The sequence below is a fragment of the Notolabrus celidotus genome, chromosome 15, assembly GCF_009762535.1.
Source record: "Notolabrus celidotus isolate fNotCel1 chromosome 15, fNotCel1.pri, whole genome shotgun sequence".
In the NCBI taxonomy this organism is placed as follows: Eukaryota; Metazoa; Chordata; class Actinopteri; order Labriformes; family Labridae; genus Notolabrus; species Notolabrus celidotus.
The window spans coordinates 17,036,964-17,061,383 of NC_048286.1; the positions used below are offsets into that span (position 1 = coordinate 17,036,964).

A 24,420-nucleotide genomic window follows, 5' to 3' on the forward strand; every position below is an offset into this window, starting at 1 on the left:
TACAATCAGTGGGCTTTGCTGTGACAACCCATTAAGATAAAATGTGGTGGGTATCATATACGACTGAATAATTGATTTAATTACAATACAATTGGCCATGATTACGTATCCATTTGAGGAAAATGGTTTAGAAAGAAAAAAAACATTTAATATGTTAATGACTTCAATTAATATTTTTTACAGCAACAACGTTTCTGTTCTCTCCACCACTGCAGCAAACAGATTTCCTAGAAAGCATTTCACACTCTAACCCCTCTTAAGTCATTATGGAAAGGGAAGAGTAAAACAGTGAACAAACAATCTATTTATAACCATCAATGAATAAAGAGTGTAGTGATTCTTCTTTTCAGACTGCAGGTGTTATTTTCTGGTTTCTGTGTTGAGATGCTCGATCCTTTGAGTAATGACTGACAGTTAGAAAGCAACCAGGCTCTGGTGCATGGGTCGACGGCTTCTACTACAGCTGTCAGGAGCAGTGCATGCTGGGACAGCAAGGCAGCTGTCTGCCTCCATGACATCACGTGGGAATAGAGCAGGTGAAGAGGAGAAGATGCCGGTTGGGACTGAAAGGGAGGCAGGAGCAGAAGCTGTTGTGTTGACTGTTCGAAGTGTTGCAACCTTCCATCATTCAGGGATGTGGGAGGTCTGAATGTGTCACAGGCATTTTTTGTGTGCAAGTTTTCTCCTGTCAGAAGTGTGTGGGCAAGTTTGCTCTATAGGTCTTGCATGTACATTCATTCTGTATGTATGCGTGTATGTGGAGGTGGGAGTATTCTGCACCTCCGCATATGCACCTGCCAACACATATACAAGCCTAAATGGGTGTGTGTGTTAGGTCTCAGTCAGAGCAGATGTTAGAGGAAGCATGTTCATGTCCTTCCAGCAGCAGGGGGCTTTAGGATATGACTGCGGCAGGCATCAAAGTCATGATCCACCTGAACAGGAAAAGCTGCCACCCCACACCACCACTCACACCAGCCCCACCCCCACCACTCACCACAGGGCACTGCAGTATCGCAGATGTGATATATAGTACACAATCTGTTTTCTGATGCATGCATGTGTGTGTTTGTTTCTGAGCATCAGCACATGCCACTTGGAATTAATCTGCACTCCTGTGTACCTCTTCCCTATATGCGTGGAGACTGGAGAGGCTACTACAATTCTATATTCCCTCACTGCGGTGTGTTGGTTCGAGTTAACTGCTATTTTGCTGAGATAAATATTTTTCTTTTTAGGATTTCTCAAACCACAGAAATGTGTAAAAGATACAGAGTATCCGTGTCTGAATCGTTTCTTTCTTCATAAACTTGTGTATGAATACAGTTGCACATACTTGTATTTGCTTGCTGTTATCTTGCGTAATGCAGCATTCGGACACAGATTGTCCCCTGAACAGCAGTGAGAAAGCACTCTCTGCACTGAAAACTGTTCTGTGAGATCTGTTGTCTCTCTCTTCTCTTTTGTATTGTTTGGTGTAATGTGTCACCGACCATTTGGGTTGGTAAATATGAGCATGCTGTCATTGCTTTCAAGGATTATACCGCACTACCGTACATCTCATTGCCATTTGGTGCAGATATCATGAAGAGAGTCCTTGTGCTTTATGAAGAAAAATTAGATATGTGACCAGAATTCAGCTATCACACAAATCTCTGTATATCTCAGCATCTTTCTCTCCCTCTGTCACTGTCACACACACACACACACACACACACACACACACACACACACACACACACACACACACACACACACACACACATACACACACACACACACACACACACACACACACACACTCATACACACAAAAGCACTGTCTCTTCAGGGGGTTTGGTTCCTCATAGTCAGCATTCTGTCTGTTCTCACAAACAGAAGCTGGCTTGAGTCCATTTAAGGTCCTGTCACTTTCCAAATAGCTGTTACCTGCACACCACTGAGCAGGACCCTGCAGAGACTGCAGACTGAGAAAATCCATCTTAATTCATTTGACTTCTAAAATAGACCTTGTCCACTGCACTGTGTAGTGTGATTGCATATTTACTAACTTCCATTCAAAAAAAGCATTTGCTGCTTTTTAGAAAACACAACATGCTCACATTGTACACCGAAACTGAACTCCTCAAAGCATAGAGGGCCTTGTAGTAGGGACTGAAACACATCACTAACATTCTTCAGTGAATGAGCGGTGTTGTGAAATTAACAGTGGTGAAAGATGTATTGAAATTCAACACTTTTTCTAAGCAAAAGTATGGAAGTATAACCCCAAAAACCCTCAACTCTCATGCTGAAGTAAAACTGGTGGTTGAGCGTATAAAGCTCGAAAGAGCATTTATCAAAGTGATCAGTCAACTGAGAAGTAGAGTATCTCTTATCTGGTATCATACAACCTGACTTCTTTTTGCAACCAGTAGAGTCTCCCCTGCTGCCCTTTGAAAAGATTACAGGTTTAAGTCATTCTGCACTGGGTTCACTTTTAAAACCAAGAGGCTATAGCTACATCTTGAATACAGCCCATGGTTGCATGTCAGCGTCAAACTATCAACTTCATAGCATTGTATTTTGGCACTCTGCTTCCCCCCTGATTCTGATTCAGATGACTCAAATAGAAGGGGCTGCAAACCCTGATTGTCTATTGTGCCAATGCTACATGCCAAGCCAGTCAGAAGTCAATTACATGAACCATGATATCAATCAAAACATGATCTGCAATTCCTTGTGTCCAGAGAAATGATGTTCTAAACCTCAAATTAAGCGTTTTCTTAACCCTCCTGTTATGTTGCGGGTCAAATCGACCCTTTTAAAAGTCTATTTTAGGACATATATGCCTTCCAAACCAGCTAAATACAGTATGCAAATCTGGGCAGCATGTGACAGAAGAGGAGTCGTGTTAATTTATCAACATCGCTTCATAAAAAAAAACAAAATTCGAAGTGTAAAATAAAATAAACAAAAATCTATGTCATGTAAAACTATTGTATTTATATTTAGGTATTTCCAATGTACATTAAAAAAAGTTTTAACATTAATTTGAATGGAAAACGAGTGAGTTATCCTCATTGAACCATGATCTGTTAGAATTAAAGAACATCAATGGGCTAAATATGATTTCAATGGTTAATGATGGAGTTAAAAATTAGATTAGAAAAAAATGTTTTTTGGGATTTTTTTGGGTTCTCACACTTTGGATAATTTAATATGCACCGGGTCAAATTGACCCAGGAACATTATTGCTGTTACAGAGAAAAAAACATAACAGGAGGGTTAACAGTGATTACCAATATTTGTGAATTTATTTTCACTGAAGAATTGTTGATGCCTAATTTGACTCTTTAACTTTGATATTGTATTTGCATTTTTCCTGTTTTAAGCACGGCTTCCAGTAAAGACTTTAAAATAACTTAAGTCTTAGTTGAAACACAGACACTTTAAATTCAGTGTCTGTGCTTTTAAAGTGTCTGTGCTTTTAAAGTCTTACAATGGGTCAGTAAGTTGTTTTTTTTACACTGCAAAGGCTAAATGAAGATTGCATTTCAATGAGCACAGACAGTGAGTGAGACTTGTACGGATGGCCCAACTACATCCCTTACCAAAACATACTTAGGTGCAGTGACTTTGAGTTAATAAGGAAATGTTTCATATTGGACTGTAGGTACTGCCACATGGAAAATAAGGTCCTGGCTTTACATTCTGTTTGTGTTCACAAAACAAGAGACAGACCTTTCAGTGTGTCTTTAGTGTCTCGATTCAGGTTATTCTTCTTTTAAACCTGTTGCAAATATTTATGTGTACAAAAAAAAACAGCTCCCACTGTCAAATCTTTCTCTAAAAAGATGTCACCCTCTCAGCTTGATCCTTCAGTCTCTCTGACATCATCCCCCCCAACACTCCCCCATCCTTTGTGCTGCTTTCTTTTATAAGAGTGTGTGTATTTGGTTTCCACTTGTATGCACCGGTCTACTCGACAGCATCATGGTTTTTCATGCTTTTTTCACCAGGCTAGATCCAGCTTTTGTTAACCGTTCTAAAAGCAGCCTCCACTACATACATTAATGTAAATCTAGACAGCAGGATGAGTCAAATTTGTCACTTTGTCCTCTAATTTAATTTAAAATCTTGTCCCTGGAGGGTTCAGGACTCAGATTCGTACAAGTGCTAGAGTCTTCCTGTCATTACCCTGGTGGTCTCATCAATACACCCTCGGCTCATTTAAGTAGTCACACCTCCTCAGCAGTATGTAGGAGTTAAAGGTCTAAAGCATCAATCTTTGCCTCTGAATTGATGATGGGTCCTTTCACTCTCACTCACTGTAAAAAAGAAGAAGAGATTAAAATCTTATCATGAATATTTATTAATAAAGAACAGCAAGGACAAAAGTTTTAGATGTTAAAGCCTTCATTATTAGAGTGTCAAATATTTGTCCTTGCTGTATCTTTACAATGAATAAATTATCCCACGGAGCCCTGGGAATTGCTGAATAATAGAGAACTTTTTAATCTTGTCTGTTGTTCGAGGCTTGCACATGGCTTGACTTAGAGCAAGGTGGCAAAGTAAGTGATGTGGCACTAAGGGCTGGGGAGAATTACGCATTAAATCGTTTTTACAGATCAATGACAGTTTTTTTTTAATATGAATCCTGCGGAGGACATTTTCTAAAAAAATCTAGTTTTCATCCCTTACTTTTAGAAAAACTGTGTGATTGTGGCACTTTTCAAAGTTAACTAAATCTTGCTTTGTTTGCTGTAATTTCTGTTAAAATAGCCAAAATGCCAAAGAAGCTTTATAATGAGCTCTTGTGGGATACAGTCAATGTTAATCAGTTCTACACTGATTTGAGAGTGATTTTAATAAGACAGTGGGTAAAATAGTTGGATGGGTTAATGGGGTCTATTCAATGTCCCCATATAGGTGTGTGTAAGGCAAGGCAAGGCAAGGCAAGTTTATTTATAAAGCACCATTCATAAAAAGAGCAGTTCAAAGTGCTTACAGATTAATGCATTCATAGCAAGAAGGGTGCATAAATGCTACTGGCAATATTTAAATCATCAACATGCAAGACAAATACAATAAAAAATTTGGAGATAAGTTAATTTGAACTTAAAATATGTCCTTGTAAGACGTTAGCAACAATTTTGAAAACAGCTAATGCTAGCACACCTTCCTTTGACCACTTCCTATAGCATTTGTACTCATAGGTGTAAATCAAAAGCTTGCATTTAGCTAGCTAGTGTTAATGTTTGCTAACTAACAGTAGCGTTAGCAAGGAAATGGTTGAATTCTACTGTTAGCTATTTGAATTAGCTATTGCAAGCTAATTGGATATAGAACAGGGGTCGGCAACCTTTAACACTCAAAGAGTCAAATGGACCCGGTTTCCACAAAAAAGGCACTACCGGGAGCCGCAAATCCTTTTGGACATCTAAAATGAAGATAACACTGCATATATTGTTTTTCTACCTTTATGCTATGTATAAAAAACTTTAGTGTGTTGCATATGAAATCAATGAAGTGCTACAGAGAAAATGAAATTTTATTTCTGTATGCAAAGAAAACATTTTGAACATTTTGAACTCTGGGGGAAAAAAACGCGCTGTATATATGCTGCATATATGCTGCATAAAAAGCCAAACTTAAATTATCCATCTGCAAAACAAAAACGCTGTGTTCCGTCATCTTTCGTGTATCACAGAGTGTAGCGAAGTGTCGACCTAAATTGTATTATAATTTTTTTTAAGCGCACTATTTCACTGAACAATATAAAATACATATTTGCAAAATATAAGTGCCGATGTGTGAGACCCACCGGCGGGAATTTCGAAGATTGTGATGCATATTTTGAGCGACAAAAAATTGAACAAATTAAGTTGCTTTTTATTTTAATGTTACAAGTTAACGATAATCTTCAAATTTAGAATTACAATAAAAAAAACAACTAACAAACAAAAATAAAATACAATTCAATTGATTCCTGATCATTTATTTTTCAAAGCCACAGGGAGCCACAGCATAAGGATGATAGAGCTGCAGGTTGCTGACCCCTTATATAGAATATCAGCTGGCTATCAGACTTAGTGGATATATGCTACGTCGATACGAAAAAGCTTCTCTGAATTTTGACTTACAGCTGTCTTTTCAGTCTGTATTTTTTTGAAAGCATATTTGTAAAACCTTCTCCCAAAGAAATAACTACAGCATGTCTATTATAATTTAGCTGTCTTGCTTGTTTATTGGCAGACAATGGCCAAACACCTACACAGGAGGTAGCTGTATTTTAAATGGTACGACAAATGTCTTTTTATCACACTCCTATTTAATGTGAATGCAGAATTGGTGCCTCAAGGCAGACGTATGGGTTGTCAGTAACAGTTACCAATTTAATAAAGAAATGATTACCAGGGGAAGGCACGACATAGAGATGAACGTTATCATCTTCACACACAAATGTGGGGAATGCTTCTTTTATCATGAATTAATAGAGTTTAAACTGACAAAATTTACAGTGTTATGCAGTTTTTTCTTTAAAAGGATAGTTCTACTTAATCTGTCTTTTAATAGAGCGGAAAGAAGGAGTAAGTATAGAGTTAAAAATCAAAGGACATCATAAGTATTCTCGCAGAGATAAAACAGAGTAATATAGGATGTAGGAATTTAACAAATATATACATTGTATACTATTTTTACTGATTGATGGAGTGATTATTCCTTATTATTAAGGAGGAGAATTATGATGTGAGCCAAGTTTGAATGATTGATGAGTGACTCAGTCTGTAACAGTCAGCCATGATGCTGCTGGCTCTCACGCTTCCTTTGTTGTCCAAATTAAGATTTTCTCACAATTATGTCTCTGATTATCTAAAAACACTTTTTTTCTTTTGCCCTTGTGAAAGTAATTTGGAAAGTACTCTCTGCAATCTTCCCAGCATAAAACAAATCAGTTGCAACCTCTTTCAATGCCGAAGCCGAACTGGGGAAAGGCTTGTGAAGGAGGTGAACTGACTAATGTAGATACAGAAGTTGGTCACATGGGAGGTAAACTGGTTACAGATAACAGCTCATTTAACCCACAAGGTGCCACCTGCTGCTCACCCAGGGGGCCGTGCTCCAGATGGCTGGTGACTGCTTTCACACAGGCCAAAGAAAGAAACATTAACCCAGCCCGTTTATACTCCCTGTGGGTGTTTGTCTGGTGCTGGTAGTGATTTGTGTGTGTCTATACTGTATGTGTGGGTGCATGGAAAATTGTTTGCCAAGACAAAAGATTCAGTTAGAAAGTTAAAATTTAATGTGGGTATTTTTGAATGCCCCAGTGGGGTGGTGATTAAATTAATACCGGTTACCAAGCAGGAAAGCCAAGAGTCTCCCCTCTATGATTTACTTCACTGGTCAAGATCCTTAGAAGTTGACAGATGTGGGTCGTTTAATTCAGGAAAGTCTAACACGGCTCTAATGAGTCTCTTTGGATGAACAGGAGGTTGAGCCGCCCTCTAAACTGGTGTCATTTGGGGATTTTGTGTGTGTTGTGTAAAAAGCTGGATTCTTTAATTGAATTTTCCTTTTTTTTCTTGAAACTAGGAACACCAGATGTCTTGTAAGTGGTGCACATCGAGAATAAAAACAAATCTTTAACAATTGGTTGATCAGGATTTTGTAGCTTTGAGCACTATGATGTGCGATAGATGTTGTAGATTACAAGTCTTTTAACTTAGCAAAATGACTTAAGAAAATTAATCCTCAACTTCTTAACTTACTCCCCTAATGGCATCATAAATACAAAACCTTAATCATAAAGACAGCAGCCCTGGTTTGGTACTGTTCTGTTCTTTCCCCTCTTTTTTTGTCCATCACTGTTTACTTTAAAGTAAATGCAAAAAAAAATAAAAAATATATATATATATTTTAGACTGACGAGAATACAGTTATCAAAATGGCATTAGGGCACATCTGAATGCTTTTTTGAGCTTTAGGAAATATTCTTAAGGTTGTGTTGTCTTTAGCACTGAAATCTCCACAACCATGTTTCACTCATTGCTTTGTCTCCTCGACAGAATCTGCTTAAAATAACATCCTTTTTTTTGTTTTTTCACTTTCTTTTTATTGATTTTTAGGCATAGATAAGACAAAGAAAACAAGACAAACATTAATGACGTAATGGAAATAAATAAGTAAATAAGAATAAAAGACGGATGCTATAATGCTGACAGTAGTTGAGGTGGTGAAATTTACAGCACAAATAAAAGAGTCATACAGTCATACAGTACGGGAAAGAGAAAGAAGGAAAAAAAAGACAAAGAACAAACAAACAAAACAAAACGTAGGCATCAGCGTGTTACAATGTGAGTTGGTAGCAGCTCTAAAAACATAAGTGTCATCTGAGTAGCCATTAGGAGGGTTCAAGCACAATGCGAGGTGGCTTGAGAGGGAGGTATGTTGGAAGAGGTCAAAATAACATACTTAATGGTTACATTCCCTGTGCTTAAAAAAAGTCAGAATGTAGCCATAGTCATATAAACTGTATAAAAAAAAAAGAATCATGGTAGTTAGAACTTCGAAAGTATTTATACTTCATTTGTATGAAGTATAACTGGCTTGGTTTGGCCTGCATTGTATTGTATTTCAACATTAAGCATGCTACACACACCCCAGCTCCAGCTACATTCCCTGGTCTTCATTAATTGACAGCTTTTTTAACCAGTGGCAAAATTTGTTTACATTTCCCTCCCCTGACATGTTATTGCATGTCCAGCAGCAGCTGCTACTGTTTGTCGGATGATTCCACTGGGATGCAGCTTATAGATTGGGCTGTGCTGCTGTCTAAATGTGATGTATAGCCGTGTCTTTCTTAAAAGCAGGTTGGAGGTTAAAGTGAAGAGATATGAGCACCCTGACAGCATGGTTCCCCTCTTTTCTCGATAGTCAGACCGAAACTACGCTGCTGCTCTGCTTTCCCTCTGCACCGCCTGTTCATGCGAGCAGAAAGAGCGAGTCTAGAAGAGTCGTGATGCCCATCTCAATGAGAGGGGGGTGGTGGTGGTGGTGGTGCTGGGGGGGTTGGAGGAGTGTGAGTGGGACAAAAAGGGAGGTGGTGCGCAGAGCAGTAGAGGAGCGATGTTGCGAGTTGTAGCATATACAGAAACCTGGAGGGACTGTTATCAAAAAATAAAGAGGGGGAGACGGAGAACAGCAGTGAGCCTGCAGGAGTCGTGATGCTCATCTTAATGTGGCAGAAACAGATCAGTGTTTGAGAGGGAAGGTAAAATAAAGCTTTGAATCATGTTCATGCCACCAGTACTGTAAAACTGGTTTTTACAGTGGCAGTTAACATCTTAGCAATACCAACTGCTCATTTTCACAGCTGGTAACTAGTATGTGCATGCGTATCCATTCATTTTCACATCTCCCAGTACTGTGTAGACTTGCAAAGTATCCAGTTGTAATGCGACCTTGTGATTTCTCAGCACAGTTGGAGGGGGTAGCATTACTTTGCAACTATACTGCCTCTGCATAAAAGCTATCTCAGCAAAAAATTCTCAGTGAGTGACCTTCAAAGACCAATTCAGACAAGATTCAGTTGTAATCATGTGCTTTTAAACAAGCTTTTATTAAAATTCAAGTCCCAATGTGACTGCCAGTGGATTGTCATCTCTTTGATTTGGTGTTAGGAGCAGATTTAGTCCTCTTCTCAGTCAGGATCACCGCACCACTTGACACGAGAGCCTTCTGACTTGAGGAAACTTTCCTCACTGCAGCTCTTCCTGAAAGAGGGATAGATAATGCATTCATAACCTTGGATTTTATGAGTTTGATATGGGTAAAGTTTCTCTTAGGAGGTCCTATGAGGGAATTCACTTCAACATATTCTGACTAACTGCCTCTGCAAGTACATTTTTAAAGCAGGTACATTTTGTTTGTCTTCTAAATTTAAACTCCTTGGTGGAATTTATGGTAATATGGCTAGGGACTGTAGCACAAGCAACTTATGTGGAAGCCTGTCATGGCTTTAGATGCTTGAAGCAGAGCAATGAATCCGGATATGGATGAAGTAACCAACCCTGGCTGTCAAGGGCATCAAGGGAAAAAAAAAAGCTGATCAAATGCAAGAATATTTTGCAGTTTAAGAGTGACTCACGTTGTCTGTGGCACGACTGTTCACAGGAGTTAGTGCTGCTGGGGTAACACACTGCAGTAGCACAGTGGATGAACACCTGAGAAAGAAGAGTGTGCTTTCGTTAAGGAAGCTTCAGTCAAATTTTAAAGTTAATGGTGCAATATTGCAGCACAATGAAGAAGTGTACCATGTCTTTCTGAGGAGTGAAGGTGTTTTGATCCACAAATGTGAACATTTTTACAATGAAACGTTTGTGGTGCATGGGGTAATGAAGCCCAGAGTGGCCGTCCAAAGGCACCACTGTTGTCAAGTACCGGTCATCGTGGTAGGGACACCTGCAGCAACAGTGTCGGTGTTTTAATGGCATTAGATACATTTAAAAAATAATTAAAATCACTGTAATTATAATTGTGATGTTTCATATACCCATCAATTAGGAGGTCCCATTGTGGCTGGCTGTGAGGATCATGTGTTGAAGTGGCCCAACAGTGCTCCAGGTTGAGGATGATGTTTGGATCAGATCGCTCTACAATGCTGACCTCTACATAGACGGGTTCCCGCAGCTGTTTAAAGACTGGGTAATCTGCTTGCGTGTAGAAGGAGCTATATGCTGCTTCCTCTGCAGAAGAGGGGAAAAAAAAAAAAAAAAAAAGCGCAGTTTCAGCATATATTACATATTCCTGCATTGTTTAAACACTCTTAAGCTACTCACCCTCCACACAGCCCTTTGTGTGACACACTCCGTTCCCCAGTTTCAGCTCCACTCTGAGGGGTCCTACAGCCGCCACAGGGATAGGTGGAGGAACAGCATTCACCTCCATAACAAGCGCCTCCACAGCAGTGCCAGAATACCTGCACTGGAATAATAATCTGCAGGAGGAGAGAGGGGGGGGAAAGAGAGAGAGAGAGAGAGAGAGAGAGAGAGAGAGAGAGAGAGAGAGAGAGAGAGAGAGAGAGAGAGAGAGAGAGAGAGAGAGAGAGAGAGAGAGAGAGAGAGAGAGAGAGAGAGAGAGAGAGAGAGAGAGAGAGAGAGAGAGCAGAAGACTTCACAGCTTAGGAGACCTCACAGGGTTACGAAAGCAATAAAGGGAAGATCGATTTAACATGCTCACTCAAAATGGCTGTCCCTAGTGATTGATCCTCTTGGCCCAATTCCCACTTCATATGATGAGGACATGTGGTTCTCATACACAACATAATCTCCCTCCTCCTGTAGAAAGACAACACATTGAATTCAAATGAGTCAAGTCTGTAAGGAATTGAGATATCAAATGAAGCACAAAGATTAAAATCTCAGGTCAGATTCCACTGGCAATTGTATGATTGTTAGAAATGCAAATTCTGGGCGCGGACTCGGCCTAATGATGTAGCGGGTGGCCCGGGTTCAAATCCAGCCTGCAGCCCCTTTCCCGCATGTCATTCCCTCACTCTCTCCCAGTTTCCTACACTATAAAATAAAAAAAAGGTGTAAAAGCCCCCCCCCAAAAAATACAACTTTAAAAAATAAAAGAAATGCAAATTTACACAATCATACAATTGCCAATGGAATCTCTTATATTTAAATTATATAACATTTGGAGTCATCTTCAGTTAGGGGAACATGCTTTTGATTTTTCCTTTTATCATGTGAATTATTAAGTCAGTTGAAATATGTTTAAGTTGTCACTTAGCTAAAGTAGGGAATCAATTACCTTGATTGTGGTTCCACATGCAGTCACAGGGAACTGGAATATGGCAAATGCAGAAGTGTAGTCAACAGGTGAACACAAGGGGTCATTCGTTTCCAACAGGCTGACTGACTCCACATCTATGGGTGGTACTGTGGAGTCTCTAGCCAAAACCACCACAAACTGGCCATCCCTGGTACACTGCACAGTCACTGGGAGAGAAATCAGGGATGAATTTCAGTTGCATTAGTCAAGATATTTTACTCTCACCATGAAGAAGAGGCACTAGAAACTACATTAGAGTACAGATACCTGCTTTCCCATAGTAGCACTGCCGCCCATCATAGCAGCAGTTTATGTTTTCACACTGCTCAGAGGTGATATCTCGAGCACCACACTGTATCTTCTCACTCTCCTCCACCAGGCACTTATCAAAGGGAGCTGCAGGTAGAAGGACATTGGACTGTTGCTGGGGCAGCTGAGGAGGAAGAGGTTGATGTTGCTGCGGAGGCATTGCCCAGTGATGCTGGGAAGTAACATCAGAAACCAAAACTGCAACCACCACAACACTGAACAGATACTTGAAAAGCTCCATTGTGGTGTTAGTAACTAAACACAGGGCCAAACTGCGACTACAGCATACACAGCTCAGGAGAGGGCTTTATACATGATTGATTATGTATGGTTTGCTAAGAACTCCGCCTCTCATCGTTAGGAGTCAATAGTATGGCAGCCCTGCTGAGTTAATCAGCTGGGAGCTGACAGGTGGAGCTTATTGTCTGCTCATCCTTCTGAAAACAAATCAGCACATGACTGTTGAGTCAGAGCTGAGTTGATTTCTTTGCCCTCTAAAGAATGATGTGGAGATGAAGAGAATTTTTGGTACACCTTATCCTGTTTTTTCTGAGTTTGAACCGCGGTGTGTTAACAGACTATATTCACTGTGACCCCACACTATATACATCTTACCTGAAATTTTTTTTTTTACTGCCTCCCACTCGCACCTCTTGTATAAAAGCTCTTTTCTGTCTTTCATTTACAAACAGATGTATGGGCGCTACACCCAGGAGCTGGGGGTGTACGCCAAGGAGGAAGCAGCCCGCCTACGGGATGGAGGCGCACGGGATGGCGGAGGACTGCGAAGGAACACCAGCGTCCGTAGTCGTGCTGCAGATCTTCTGGAGTACGAGAAAGACCCCTGTGCAAAGTGCCAGCGTAAGTGATGATCAAACAACAAGTACTAAATCTTCTACAGAGCTAGCAGGGACAAAATCTGCAGACAGTGTTTTATTTCAAAATGATGTGAAGGTCAGACAAAAGGAGGCCTCAGGGCTCATAAGCTAAGTGGTACTTGTGTGTGTGTTTTTTGGAGAAGGTTGCAATGCCTCAGCAAGTGTGAAAGTTGTGTGAAAACATTGATTTCTTAAAGTACAGTACAGCAGATTCCTGACAAGAGGGAGAGGGAGATGATGTAAAAACAGTTAAATATGTCTGATCTGAGCAATGACCTGCAGCCAACAAGGGTTGCCTCAATGTCAGACTAACATAGCCCCCTCTGCTGGCTGCCAGGGGCCCACCATGTCTGAAAGAGTGTGTGTGTTTGTGTGGGTCTATTTGTATGAGCCAATCTCTGATCTGAACTGTCAGATTATTTTATGTTTAGTCCGCCTAGATAAGGGCAAATAAAGGAGTGGCACCAGAAGAGAGCTCTGCTTCAGACTGATGTGATCAACAACAAGTGACAGACTTTTACTCTTGTGTGTGTGTGTGTGTTTGTGTGTGTGTCCCTGAATCCTTCAAATATGCTCAGTCTTATTCACACACAGTCCTAACCTTCATTTTATGATGTTGCAGAAATCAAGAGTTCTTTTTTTAAGTCAACACAGCAAAAGTGCTCTCAAAAAATCATTCATCTGTACAGAAACATCAGAGCTTGTTTCTGCTGTAGAAATGGCCTGTGTTAAAAGGAATTTTCACACTGATGTCTGGGGATTATCCACAGTAGCAAGGACAGTGTGAGTGGATATGCACATCGCAATGTCATTTTTCAAAGTTGCAAATGCATAAACAAAGTAGTTTTTTTCTGGATTAGGGCCTGCGTCTATAAACACCATTTTTTGCACAAGCTCAATTTCAGAGCACTTCTAACCAGTGCTTACTGTTGCCAGGTTACAAAAGTAGCCCTGCAGTCACTACCCTTAGTAGTGACCTTTAAATCTGTTTTAAAATGCTCTGTATACTTCATACTTGTTTTCATTTCAGTGGCATTTCACAGAGAAAATGAGAAATTGTGTGGTAGCATCAGCAGCAATTCTAGACCTGGAAATTGTACCTTCGAAAAGACAAGTGTGGTTAGTTTTACTGTATGAAGTGAAAGTTAATATCAGAACTCCCATTCCTTCTTGATTTTGAATAGTTAGTGAGGGAGTTTTAACACTGTAGTGGTGTACCAAAAGTTATATATAGATAGATACATATTAAAGGTGCTGCATGTCCATCATTGGCATTAATGGACACAGGCCCTTATATCAATTTAATGGATGTCTCAATAAAATAAAGCTGAATTTGTTTTCTTGGCTCGATTCAATAGTATGAATTTGGATTGAGAAATTAATAAATGAATTGCCAAACATTAGATTATTGCAAACTCTAATGAAAAAAAAAAAAGAGACTTGATTTTCTTTTGTTGAAATGTCATCTTTGTGAATAGCAGAATTTGATCATTTTGTCTTTTTTATGATATCAAAGTAAACACTTTGAGGATTTTGGATGTTAAATGTGCTTTACATGCAAATACAGGAATCGTGATAGGGACCACCACCACGTTTTATTTTTCCTTTATATCAAAGCATTCAAGCCAAAGTAGTCTGTACACCAGTGGATAAATTGCAACAGAAACGGGAACATCTCATGGGAAATTCAGCTGCTGTTCATGATGCTGATTTGCCCGGATGTCTACTAAAGTATGATAAAAGACGGAGTTCAAGCTCTCAGTGAAAGTAATCAATGTCCACATCCATTAAGCAGAAACCTGACTAACAGTTTAGAGGATAATGAAAGTGTTTCTGTGGCACTCTCAACTGACTCTCTTTTGATAGTCAAAAATCAACACATTAAGTCTTAAAGAAGAAAAAAAAAATTCTCAGTGAAAGAAGAAAACGCCAAGTGCAGAGCAACTGTCCCCACACGTGTTCACACAAGTGAGCTGGTGTGGCTGCGTTCCAGGCTCAGTCTCTGCCTCTTTGCCCTTGTGACTAGTGATCTGATTAAAGCTCGATAAATTGCACCATAGGTGAAAGCCACACTATATTGGCCCGGCCCCGCTCCCTTGCTGGCTGTAATGGAAGCCATTTAAAACAATCACTCTCAAATCAGGAGCCAGCCGGAGTGATTTGTGTGCTGGCCGTCTGCGTGTGGTTTGTGCTCGTAGATCAAGAGGTGTTTGTATTTTTAGACTTGTCTTTAGATAGACGCTCAGGCTGGACATGCTCTGCTGTTGTTGTTAAGTAATGTGTAAAGAGAGAACCCTCAGTAAAGGTGGAAGTGGGAGTTTTTCTGTGTGTTTTTCGTCACATGTATCTACAGTATCTGTGTGGGAACATCATCTTTGTGGGTGATGGACTACGAGTGTTTCAGCTCTGTAACAGGAGCCACAGCTTTTGAACAAGGCAGCCTACACACACTGCCAAAGGCTCTGCTGCCGGTCATGATGGAGAGCTAAAAAAAAGTTGTGCCTCACTGTGTTTATTTTGACTCCCAGAGCAAATTTTTGTGTGGTTTTATTGCTATTATGCTCCCCAGATTTCTTGTCTCTGTTACTCCAAAAGCCAACTTTAATATATTATGGGTAATAGAATCTTTGACTTTGAAATGATTGTTTATTGGGGAAATATTCTCCCGTATTCTTACTATTATTACTGATCACAGCTTGTTGGCTTCAGGTGTTTCAGTGAAGGGCTAGCAGAGGTGCAAAAAATGTTTGGCATGGGTGAGATTTTTATTACAAGATCAGAAGCAGACATCTGTGGACGCCACTGAGCCTGCGGATGTGAGCACAAGCCAAGATGCACACGGAAGTATCTAGCTTTGCAGGTGCCAGGCAAGAAGTGTATGTGTGTGTGTGTGAGAGAGGGAGATAGAAAGGGGTAAAAGCTGTAGGAATGGGAACCTCCTCAGTTTCTTCCACAATACCAAATGAGTCCAAATAAAAATAGGTCCTGGTGAATGGTGGTCCAATCCCCCAACTATGGACTTACTTTCAACGTTTCTGGGTGACCTGTCCCTTTTTATAGCTCTCTGTTTGACTGGTTTGTCTGTGCATGAGTGTTTGTGTGGGGTTTTTACGTCCTCCATTGGATACTTGCCATCCAGCAGGTGGCCTAGAGGCCGAGCAGCTTGCCCCTCACAGTAGAGCCCCTCCTCCCCCTGGACGCTCAGCCTCCCCCTGTGACCTGAATCCTGAACTAGACAGGCTACGGCAATGTCTGACTTCTTTCCTTTTATTATACTGATTCTTCTTTCTACAAAAAGGAAGTACAGTTAAAACAAAAGACATGTCATTGGACATACTGTTCAACATTATGGAGTTTAATGTTGAGGGAAAATTGGTTTGTAAAGCTAATGTCACATTTCATCAAATTTTGTGATTTTCCTCGAGGTTCATATTTTGGTTCTCAAATATTTAAAGGTTTGTAACATGTTAGGGATAATGTAAAATAAACAGGTGGCTATGCAAATTAGAATCCTGTTGCAAAGCAGAGCAGAGGGGTCCTGCTCACCCTGAAGGTAAGACTTCAGCAGGAATGTTTGAGTTCACTTCTCTGTCCTCAGCTCTCCTTCTTATCAGGGGTTCAAAGTCAACACACTCTCAAACATAAGAGATGCAAATGTGCAAAACTTTTTTTTTTTCCTTTGTTACTTTGTAGCACACAGCAACTTAGAGATACATCCACCAGCTCAGCTGCTGCTACATGGATTGCCAGACAGGATTTGCCACAATGTTTTCCAATTTATGACACTAATAAAAAACAACTTTTTGCCACAGTGTCAACGGGCAGAGGTGAAATGTGCAGTGATTTGGCTTTTATTGATTTGATATGATGTGTGGGATCAGGTTGTCCCTGGTATCACTTTGCTGTTAGGAATAACTTACCATTGTTATGTTACTTTTGACCAGTAAGAATGAAGTTAACACAGCATGGTATAAATATAGCCTTGAGATGTCTTCCTGAACGGTTTTCTTTTTTTTTAAAGTTATCTAAAAATATTTATTATTATTCCCTTTATTTATTTACCTTGTTTTTTATGTGTATCTTCCTTTTTTGTTTGTACTGTTTATTATTATTATTATTTCTTTATTTTTTTGTATGTATGTATTTTTTTCTTCTCTTTGTTGGTTTTGTGTTACTTATATATAATTTGGTAACTTGTGGTGAACAAAGAAATACTGAAAGAAATGCAATAAAAAAGTTGAATGGCAAAAGTTATCTAAAAATAGTACATTTTACCCATTATAGTAATGAATATCGTCAGAAATAGTAGCTAAATTTGAAATAAAACCTTGAAAATAGAAAATGTAATGAATTTTCTGCCTTTCTTTGTTTCCAGATGACTCCTAAGTTTAGGGTTAGTGAACAGTTAATTATCAAAAGCATCAGTAGCAGCAGGTTAATTCATAAAGGAACAGGAAACAGACACATGCTCATATAGGTAGGCTCATTTTCTGCAGACCAGCTAAATAAAGCCACATTAAATCACTTTGAGGGACAGTGGGGGTTGTGAGTCTTTGGCACCTATATTTTGGGGGTTGCAGGCTAAAAGTTATGGAACCCCTGGTCTTCTGCCATTACTAGAATCTTTACACCCTCACAAAGTGCCAGAATGAAAAATACATTCAACATTTACCATTTTTACCCAAAGATCAAAGTTCTACATCACTGTGACAGCAGTATGTCCTGGAGAAAGACAATAACCCTTTTCATATTGCAACTCCACAACCATGCCATAATGCAGCTCTATCAACAGGCCTTTGTACTTTCATATTGATCCCATAACTGATCCATTACAGGTGTCCCAGTGTGTGATTTCATGTTCCGTTCAGGCTTTGCAGAAGCATGAGAGGTAAATAAACAGCGTTAGCTTCACAGCTTGTTAGATCACAGCTTCAGCTTGGACATGCACACACACACACAGCACTGCCTGCCTGCTCGCCGGTTCCTATCTTGATCTCAGCTCAGTGGTGGGATGACTTGGTCCCACCATCACGCCTCTGTGACATCCATATCAAAGGTGAGACGTTACAGTGACATTAATAGTGATGCCTGATCATGCAGTGTGAACAGGGTTAGAGTCTTAAAGTTGTGTGATTCTGATTTGGGATTTTGGATGTGGCTAGTCTCGGCCGCGCTCTGGAAAATAGAGGTGATTATTTGAATTTTCTGTGTTACCTGGTTGAAGATAAGTCTGTAGAATCTCCTTTGTGAAACCACATACATTAATAGCTGTCCACTCTCATGGTTACAACTTAATGTTTTATCTGATTTTGCTTATTTTCCAAATAACACATGCACTGAATTTGACTCTGTTTTGGTTCCTCTCAATAAATGTACAAATAATGTTTCTTGGAAAAACCTAATTAAACAGAAAGGCCTCATTAATTTTACAAGATGATTATTTCAAGGAACTCCTGGCCAAGATAGCAGCAGTACAGTGTTTAAAAAAGCATTAAATATGAGTTGTTGGCAGAGGCAAGCAGCTCTTACTGTCAAATTATCCAATGAAATAAGCACCGATGGGTTAATCTATTTCTTAATACTTTCAAACTACGGACTCATTTATTCACAGCTGTAAAAACATATTAGACAAACAGAACATCATTTGTTTGTTTGGGGCTATTTACAGAGGCGGATTAACACATTGTTCAACTAGAAAGTTGGTTTGGGATCCACTCACTTCATTGCTCCTGATATTGTTATTAAGGAGTATGCCATTTGTAAAACAAGGATTAGTTGATCAGTAAAAAAAAACCTCAAACCAGCTTTAAGTCATTTTCAAACAAGTTTCAACATTTGAGCATCTCAACTTCTCCAAAACAGTTTGCTGCTTCTCTTTATCTTTCAGTCTAAAATAAAATAATTATAGAATTACATTTGACAACAGGGCTGCATGGTGGTGCAGTGGGTAGCGCTGTTGCCTCATAGCTAGAAGGTTCCAGGTTTGAATCCCTGGCCAGGCAGGTGCCTTTCTGTGTGGTGTTTACATGTTCTCTCCATGCATGCGTGGGTTCTCTCTGGGTACTCTTCCTCCCACAGTCCAAAAACATGCTTACCAGGTTGATTGATCACTCTAAATTGCCCGTAGGTGTGAGTGTGTGCGTGAATGGTTGTCTGTCTCTCTGTGTTAGCCCTGTGATAGGTTGGTGACCTGTCAAGGGTGTACCCTGCGCTCCACCCGAAGCCAGCTGGGATTTCTGAAGGAGTATGTCAGATAAATGATGATGAAAGTAATCACAAGTTCCTGCCTAATATTTGACTATGGCAAGGCAAGGCAAAGCAGCTTTATTTGTATAGCACATTTCATACACGAGGGCAACTCAATGGGCCCCTAATGAACAAGACAGAGAAATAGTACCACCAAACTCTCTTTCTATGCATCTCTCTCTTCCTCTGTCTTTCCCTCTGTCTTGCTGTCACTCACAGATCTGTTGCTCCTCTGGTTTCTCTTAGAATACATAAAAGGAAGTTTTCTTTGTAGTTCAAGTCACTAAACGAGCGTCTGCGAGATCAGAAGTATTTTCCTGAAATATGGATCTGGTAAATGTGTTAGTAGCACAATTTCAGCGTCTCGAGGGACGAGCACATCTATGAATGCTCTGGATGTGGAAGTGAATTCCAGGCTTTGGCAATGTCCGCAGACCAAAATGAAGAAATGAGTTCAATGATGCTTCTTTTAGCTGACCCAGCTGAGTAGAGTTATAGATTATAATGTAATGGTGGAATTTATAACCGTGACCTGGCTTTGTTTTGTCTCTGAATTCAGTCTCATCCTCTCTTTTTTTAGGATATACTGATGCTTTTATTCACACACTGCTAGATTCATGTGTTTTCCCCTTTCTGTGTTTGTCAGGGGATTCATATCCCGGCATTATAAACGTTTCTATACTTTTATTTCCACCAAACACCTCTAAAAAAGCTGATCCTGCTCAGGTGCAGTAAAAAGCACAGACATTAAATGTGCTGCTAGTCCATTTATCTCAATATAGTTTAAGATCAGAATACATTTTATACTGCATTTACAACATAAAACCTCTTAGCCTCTAGTTAACATAAAGCTCACTGCTGAAACAAACTTCCCAAAGATATAAAAATGTATTGCCAAAGCAGTAACAACAGACATAAAGCTTATTGCTCTCTGAGTGCAAGATGTCAATTAGCGTGAGCTGATGGAGTGTGACTTGCAATATCCTTGCTATAGCATACACAATATGAAAAAATGAAACAGTTAAATAGCTAAGTTCCAATCATAGCAACACTAAAATAAAGACTTCACTTGAGCTACTTGACTGGCTGTTAATGTTGGAAAGCAATCTGCTACACTCTCACAGGTCAGCTGAGACTAAAAGGAGTTCAAGAGAGTTACAGTTGAATGTAGAGGAAATGATCACACAATGAGCTCAGCCGTGTATGTTCTTCTTTGCTGCATGTGGGTTCACTTGAGTGTTTGGTGTAAGATGTCAGCCAATCAGTCTGTGACAAAGGTGTTGTCACTTGTGGATGGCACATGGTGACACACACGCACATACTTTTTCTCCCCGTGATTGTTGTGACGAGTGCACGCACTATAACGATCAATTGTTCTTTAAAAAGAGACCCACTACTAGATTGTTAAGGTTATCTGTTTATTCGTGTTCTGGTCACTAACCATGCTGATCTGCTCCTCCACAGCTGCAGTGTTGGAATAGGAGCTGAGGGTGCAGCCTCCTTTTATGGGAGGGGGGAGGGAGAATGAGCCCAGGTGTGGTAATGATGGAAGGAACCATGTGGAGCATAGTTGGGGTTAATTCTCTTTTATTCATGAACTGAGTGGGTTTATAAAGGGTATTTTGGAGAGAACTGATTAGTGATGTAGTGTACCACAAGTGTTAAAGGATAGATGAGTTGGTGGTTGGATATGTTGGGTACAGAAGAAGAGTTGGTTGGTCCAGAGGGAGGGGCTAAGCCCTTAAAAGCCTCTGTCCACCATGGCTGTTTCTGAAATGGCCTGCTACATACTACCTACTAATGTAGTAGGCAGTTACTACATACTGCGTTTGAATTTAGTATGTAGTATGACTGTTCTGTTCGATCTGTCATGCAGCATGCTGAGCCAGACGTCGCTGAATTTCCGGTTTCAGAAAGCGGAAGTAAACAACGGCCAAGCCGATAAATAAAATGCTTATTTAGCATCCATTTATGATTGAAAAAGATAGGAAGTAGTTTATATGTAATTTGATAACTTCCACAGCACCCAAAAACGGATTTCCTCCCGTCAAAAAATAAGGAAAAAGAAAAGGCAGAACGAGCGCTGTGCATTGTGGGAAACAGTACGCGAGGCGGACTGGTCCGATCATAGACTGTAAAAAATATGGACGTAGTATCCGTGACGTCACCCATCTGTTTCTGAACGCTGTTTTGAAGCCAATCGGCAGCTGCAGCCATATTGTTTCTGTCGAGCCAGTGTGACGTAAAGAGGCGGGCTTTGAGCCTCCTAGCCAACAGCTTCAGTGTTCCTGCAGGCAGCTGTGCCTCTCATTGGAAGACTAGTAATCTCAATATCTTCGAAATTGCCGAATTAGAAAAAAATTCACCCCCCTCACAGTGAGAGGACATAGACAAATGAGCTTTTCAGACTACACTCATCTTTTGTACCAGGCTGTAAACATGTTTATTAATGCTGCAAAGATCGTCTTTTTCCCATTCATGTGTATGTGACTTCCAGTACTTCCAGAGCCAGCCTCAAGCGGATCCTCGATGAGCTGCAGCTTTTAACACTTCCGCATTGACTCATATTTTTAGACCGGAGGTTGCCGCTTGGGTCCGATGCATGCTGAGATATTTTCCCGTATCAGTAGACATCCGGGGAGTTTTGGCTTACTGCAGATTTTGCTCTTGTTCACTACATACTGAATGTTGGACAAATCAGTATATACTGCTAGTATAGTAGGCGGTTTCGGAAACAGCCCATGTTTTTTGAGAGTCTGAGAGTAGCTCTCAATGAGTAAGGTTGGTTTAAAGCTGGAATTTTGAGTTAATTCATTTTTATTTTGTTTGTTCCAGAGATTTTGGTTTTCACTTGTTTTTGCAAATAAAAACACATTCAACGATTTTGTGATTCAAGCCATCATGTTTATGCTTGTTTATGGACCTTTTATATAACACAGTCTACAGACATGCAGTTTATTGAAAGCTTGTATCTTTTCTGCTTTTTAGATCATTTTTTCACTCAGCAACAGATGCTGTGTAAAATAATTAAGTGCACTTCTTCCCACAGAAAAAAATGAAGTAAAAGTAAAATTGCTAAGTACTCAAAAAAAGTAAAGTACAAGTACTCAAATATTAACTTGACTAAATTGATAAGTTACATTCCCAGGCTGCTCTTGCATTTGTGTCCGGTCACTGTCATTATTTCCTAACTCTCAAGACCAGCCTGAGACGGAAACTAACCTTTTTTGTGCCTTTTTTTTTCGCCACAATGTTTTCAAGTCTCAATGCTAAAGCAAAGTAATGTGTTTGCCTGAGTGTCAATAGGCAGAGTTGAAATGTGCCACAACTCCTGTCCAGTCAGGTTGGCCCTTGTGTTGCTTTTGCGGTTGTGAATTCATTTATTGTTTTGTTTTGACCAATCAGAGTTAAGTAATTAAGACAGCTGGGTAGTGACCAGAGGTTTATAATTTAAAGCTTTAATAGTGAAATTAAAATGTTTTTTCAAATGAACATCCCATAGTTTTTATCATCTGATATTTTAACCATGAATTATTTTACTTAATCTTTCATACGTTTTCATAAACTGCTCTGAAGCTTTTAATTGGTCTGATTTGTATGTTTTATTATCCCCTTTCCTTTCTTATTGCTTAATATTTTTCCTCTCATTTGTCATCTCTCCTCCTAGGCCTCTATAAATGACTCCTCAGATTTTTACTTGTCCACTGTTCTCTCTGCCCCTCTCTATCTCTGTGCCCTCAGTGTGTGCGTCTCGCTGTCAGAAGTTCCTGATCTCACGGGTGGGGGAGGACTGGATCTTCCTCATCTTGCTGGGCCTGCTCATGGCTCTGGTCAGCTGGGTCATGGACTACGCCATCGCCTTCTGCCAAGAAGGTAGGAAAGAGATAGAAAGCCACAGAGAGGGAAGGAGAGTTACAGAGACATAAGGAGAGTAAAATAACAGATTGCTTCCGGGGCAGCCAAATAATTATTAATTTATAATGAACAGCAAACAGGCATAGTCATGATACCAGAGTAGAAATAATAATTAATTATTAATACAGATTGACTGGCTTTCTGCCAACAAGTTGTATTAATCTAGCTAACAAAATGGCTGTCATCAAGATTTCAATGATCAATAAATATGATTTGAACTCAAATGTTTTTAAATTCAGCCTGGCACTTTGATTGATGACCAAATGCTAGCTTCATGATTTCAAAAGCTGATTATGACACGTTATCTTGACACAAAACTCCAGTCCCATTTCTTGCATTGTGTGCTATTTTTAATTTAAATTTGACTGAGGATCGTTTTCTTCTTTCTGGAAACCTTAATTTAAGTCTAAACCATTAGCATCCTATACATTCATGCAAGTCCAGCTCAGTCCTTAAACACAGGCACACTATACATCTGTTTATCCCAGCTAAGATCTGGCAGAAAAAGGTCAGTCCGAATAACTTTAGCAGGTTAAATCTTCATTTTGTCTTTCTGTGATCAGTTTCACTGTATCGAAATGAAGCCAAAATCATTATTTAATCATTCCCACCCACATATGTATCTGTTTCTGTTATCCAGCAAAAAAAAACAATCGTAGCTACTGTGAGGGAAATAAGAAATAAAGAGTTGAAACTCAGTAAGGAATGGTCAATATATTTTATCTAAACCTTTGCAAAGTGGTCAGCAATGTGTCTCACGCAGGGTACAGCCCAGTCTGACTAAGAATCAAAGTTGACAATGCATATTATACTGTGCATGAAGAGAAGCACCTTCTCATGAGGCAACTGCTGCTAAATTCAATTTACTGTTTGATCTATTGTAGGGTGACCATACGTCCTGGTTTGATGGGAACAGTCCTGTTTTCAAGCTCTGTCTTCTGAGTCCACTCAAAAATTAAATGAAATACTAATATGTCCTGGTTTTGATCAATTGAATCACCAAAATGATTCCCCATCCTTGTCACACTAATTTGTCTGTATGTCAGTCAATGTTGTAGTCAAGGCTGTTGCTGTTTTAACTGATGAAAAGACATACCAAATGCACTGTGAGTCAAAGTTCAGTGCTGATTTGTCTGTATGTGTGCCAATCAATTTTGGCATGGCTGTTGTTTAGCTTTCCCAGCTTATCATTCTGACACGACCCGCTGCATAACTTCAAGTAGGCTCGCTGCCATGCCCAAAAGGAAGTCAG

At 39.8% G+C, this 24,420-nt stretch overlaps 2 protein-coding genes across 2 annotated transcripts in view; one reads left to right on the top strand and one right to left on the bottom strand.

The window, feature by feature from the left end:
- Positions 1–24,420, top strand: part of clcn2a (chloride channel, voltage-sensitive 2a) — a 49,944-nt gene that overhangs the window by 1,968 nt on the left and 23,556 nt on the right. The window contains exons 2-3 of the mRNA XM_034702339.1: positions 12,822–12,990; positions 22,995–23,126. Of these exons, the coding sequence (XP_034558230.1) occupies positions 12,822–12,990; positions 22,995–23,126 (301 nt within the window). The remainder of the gene's footprint in view (positions 1–12,821; positions 12,991–22,994; positions 23,127–24,420) is intronic.
- LOC117826346 (zona pellucida sperm-binding protein 4-like) lies at positions 9,567–12,425 on the bottom strand. Its single transcript, XM_034702340.1, has 8 exons — positions 12,088–12,425; positions 11,800–11,987; positions 11,221–11,318; positions 10,821–10,978; positions 10,535–10,727; positions 10,296–10,443; positions 10,130–10,205; positions 9,567–9,755 (listed from the first exon to the last, which is right to left on the bottom strand). The coding sequence occupies exons 1-8, from the start codon at positions 12,368–12,370 to the stop codon at positions 9,640–9,642; spliced, it is 1,260 nt and encodes a 419-aa protein (XP_034558231.1). The 5' UTR covers positions 12,371–12,425; the 3' UTR covers positions 9,567–9,639.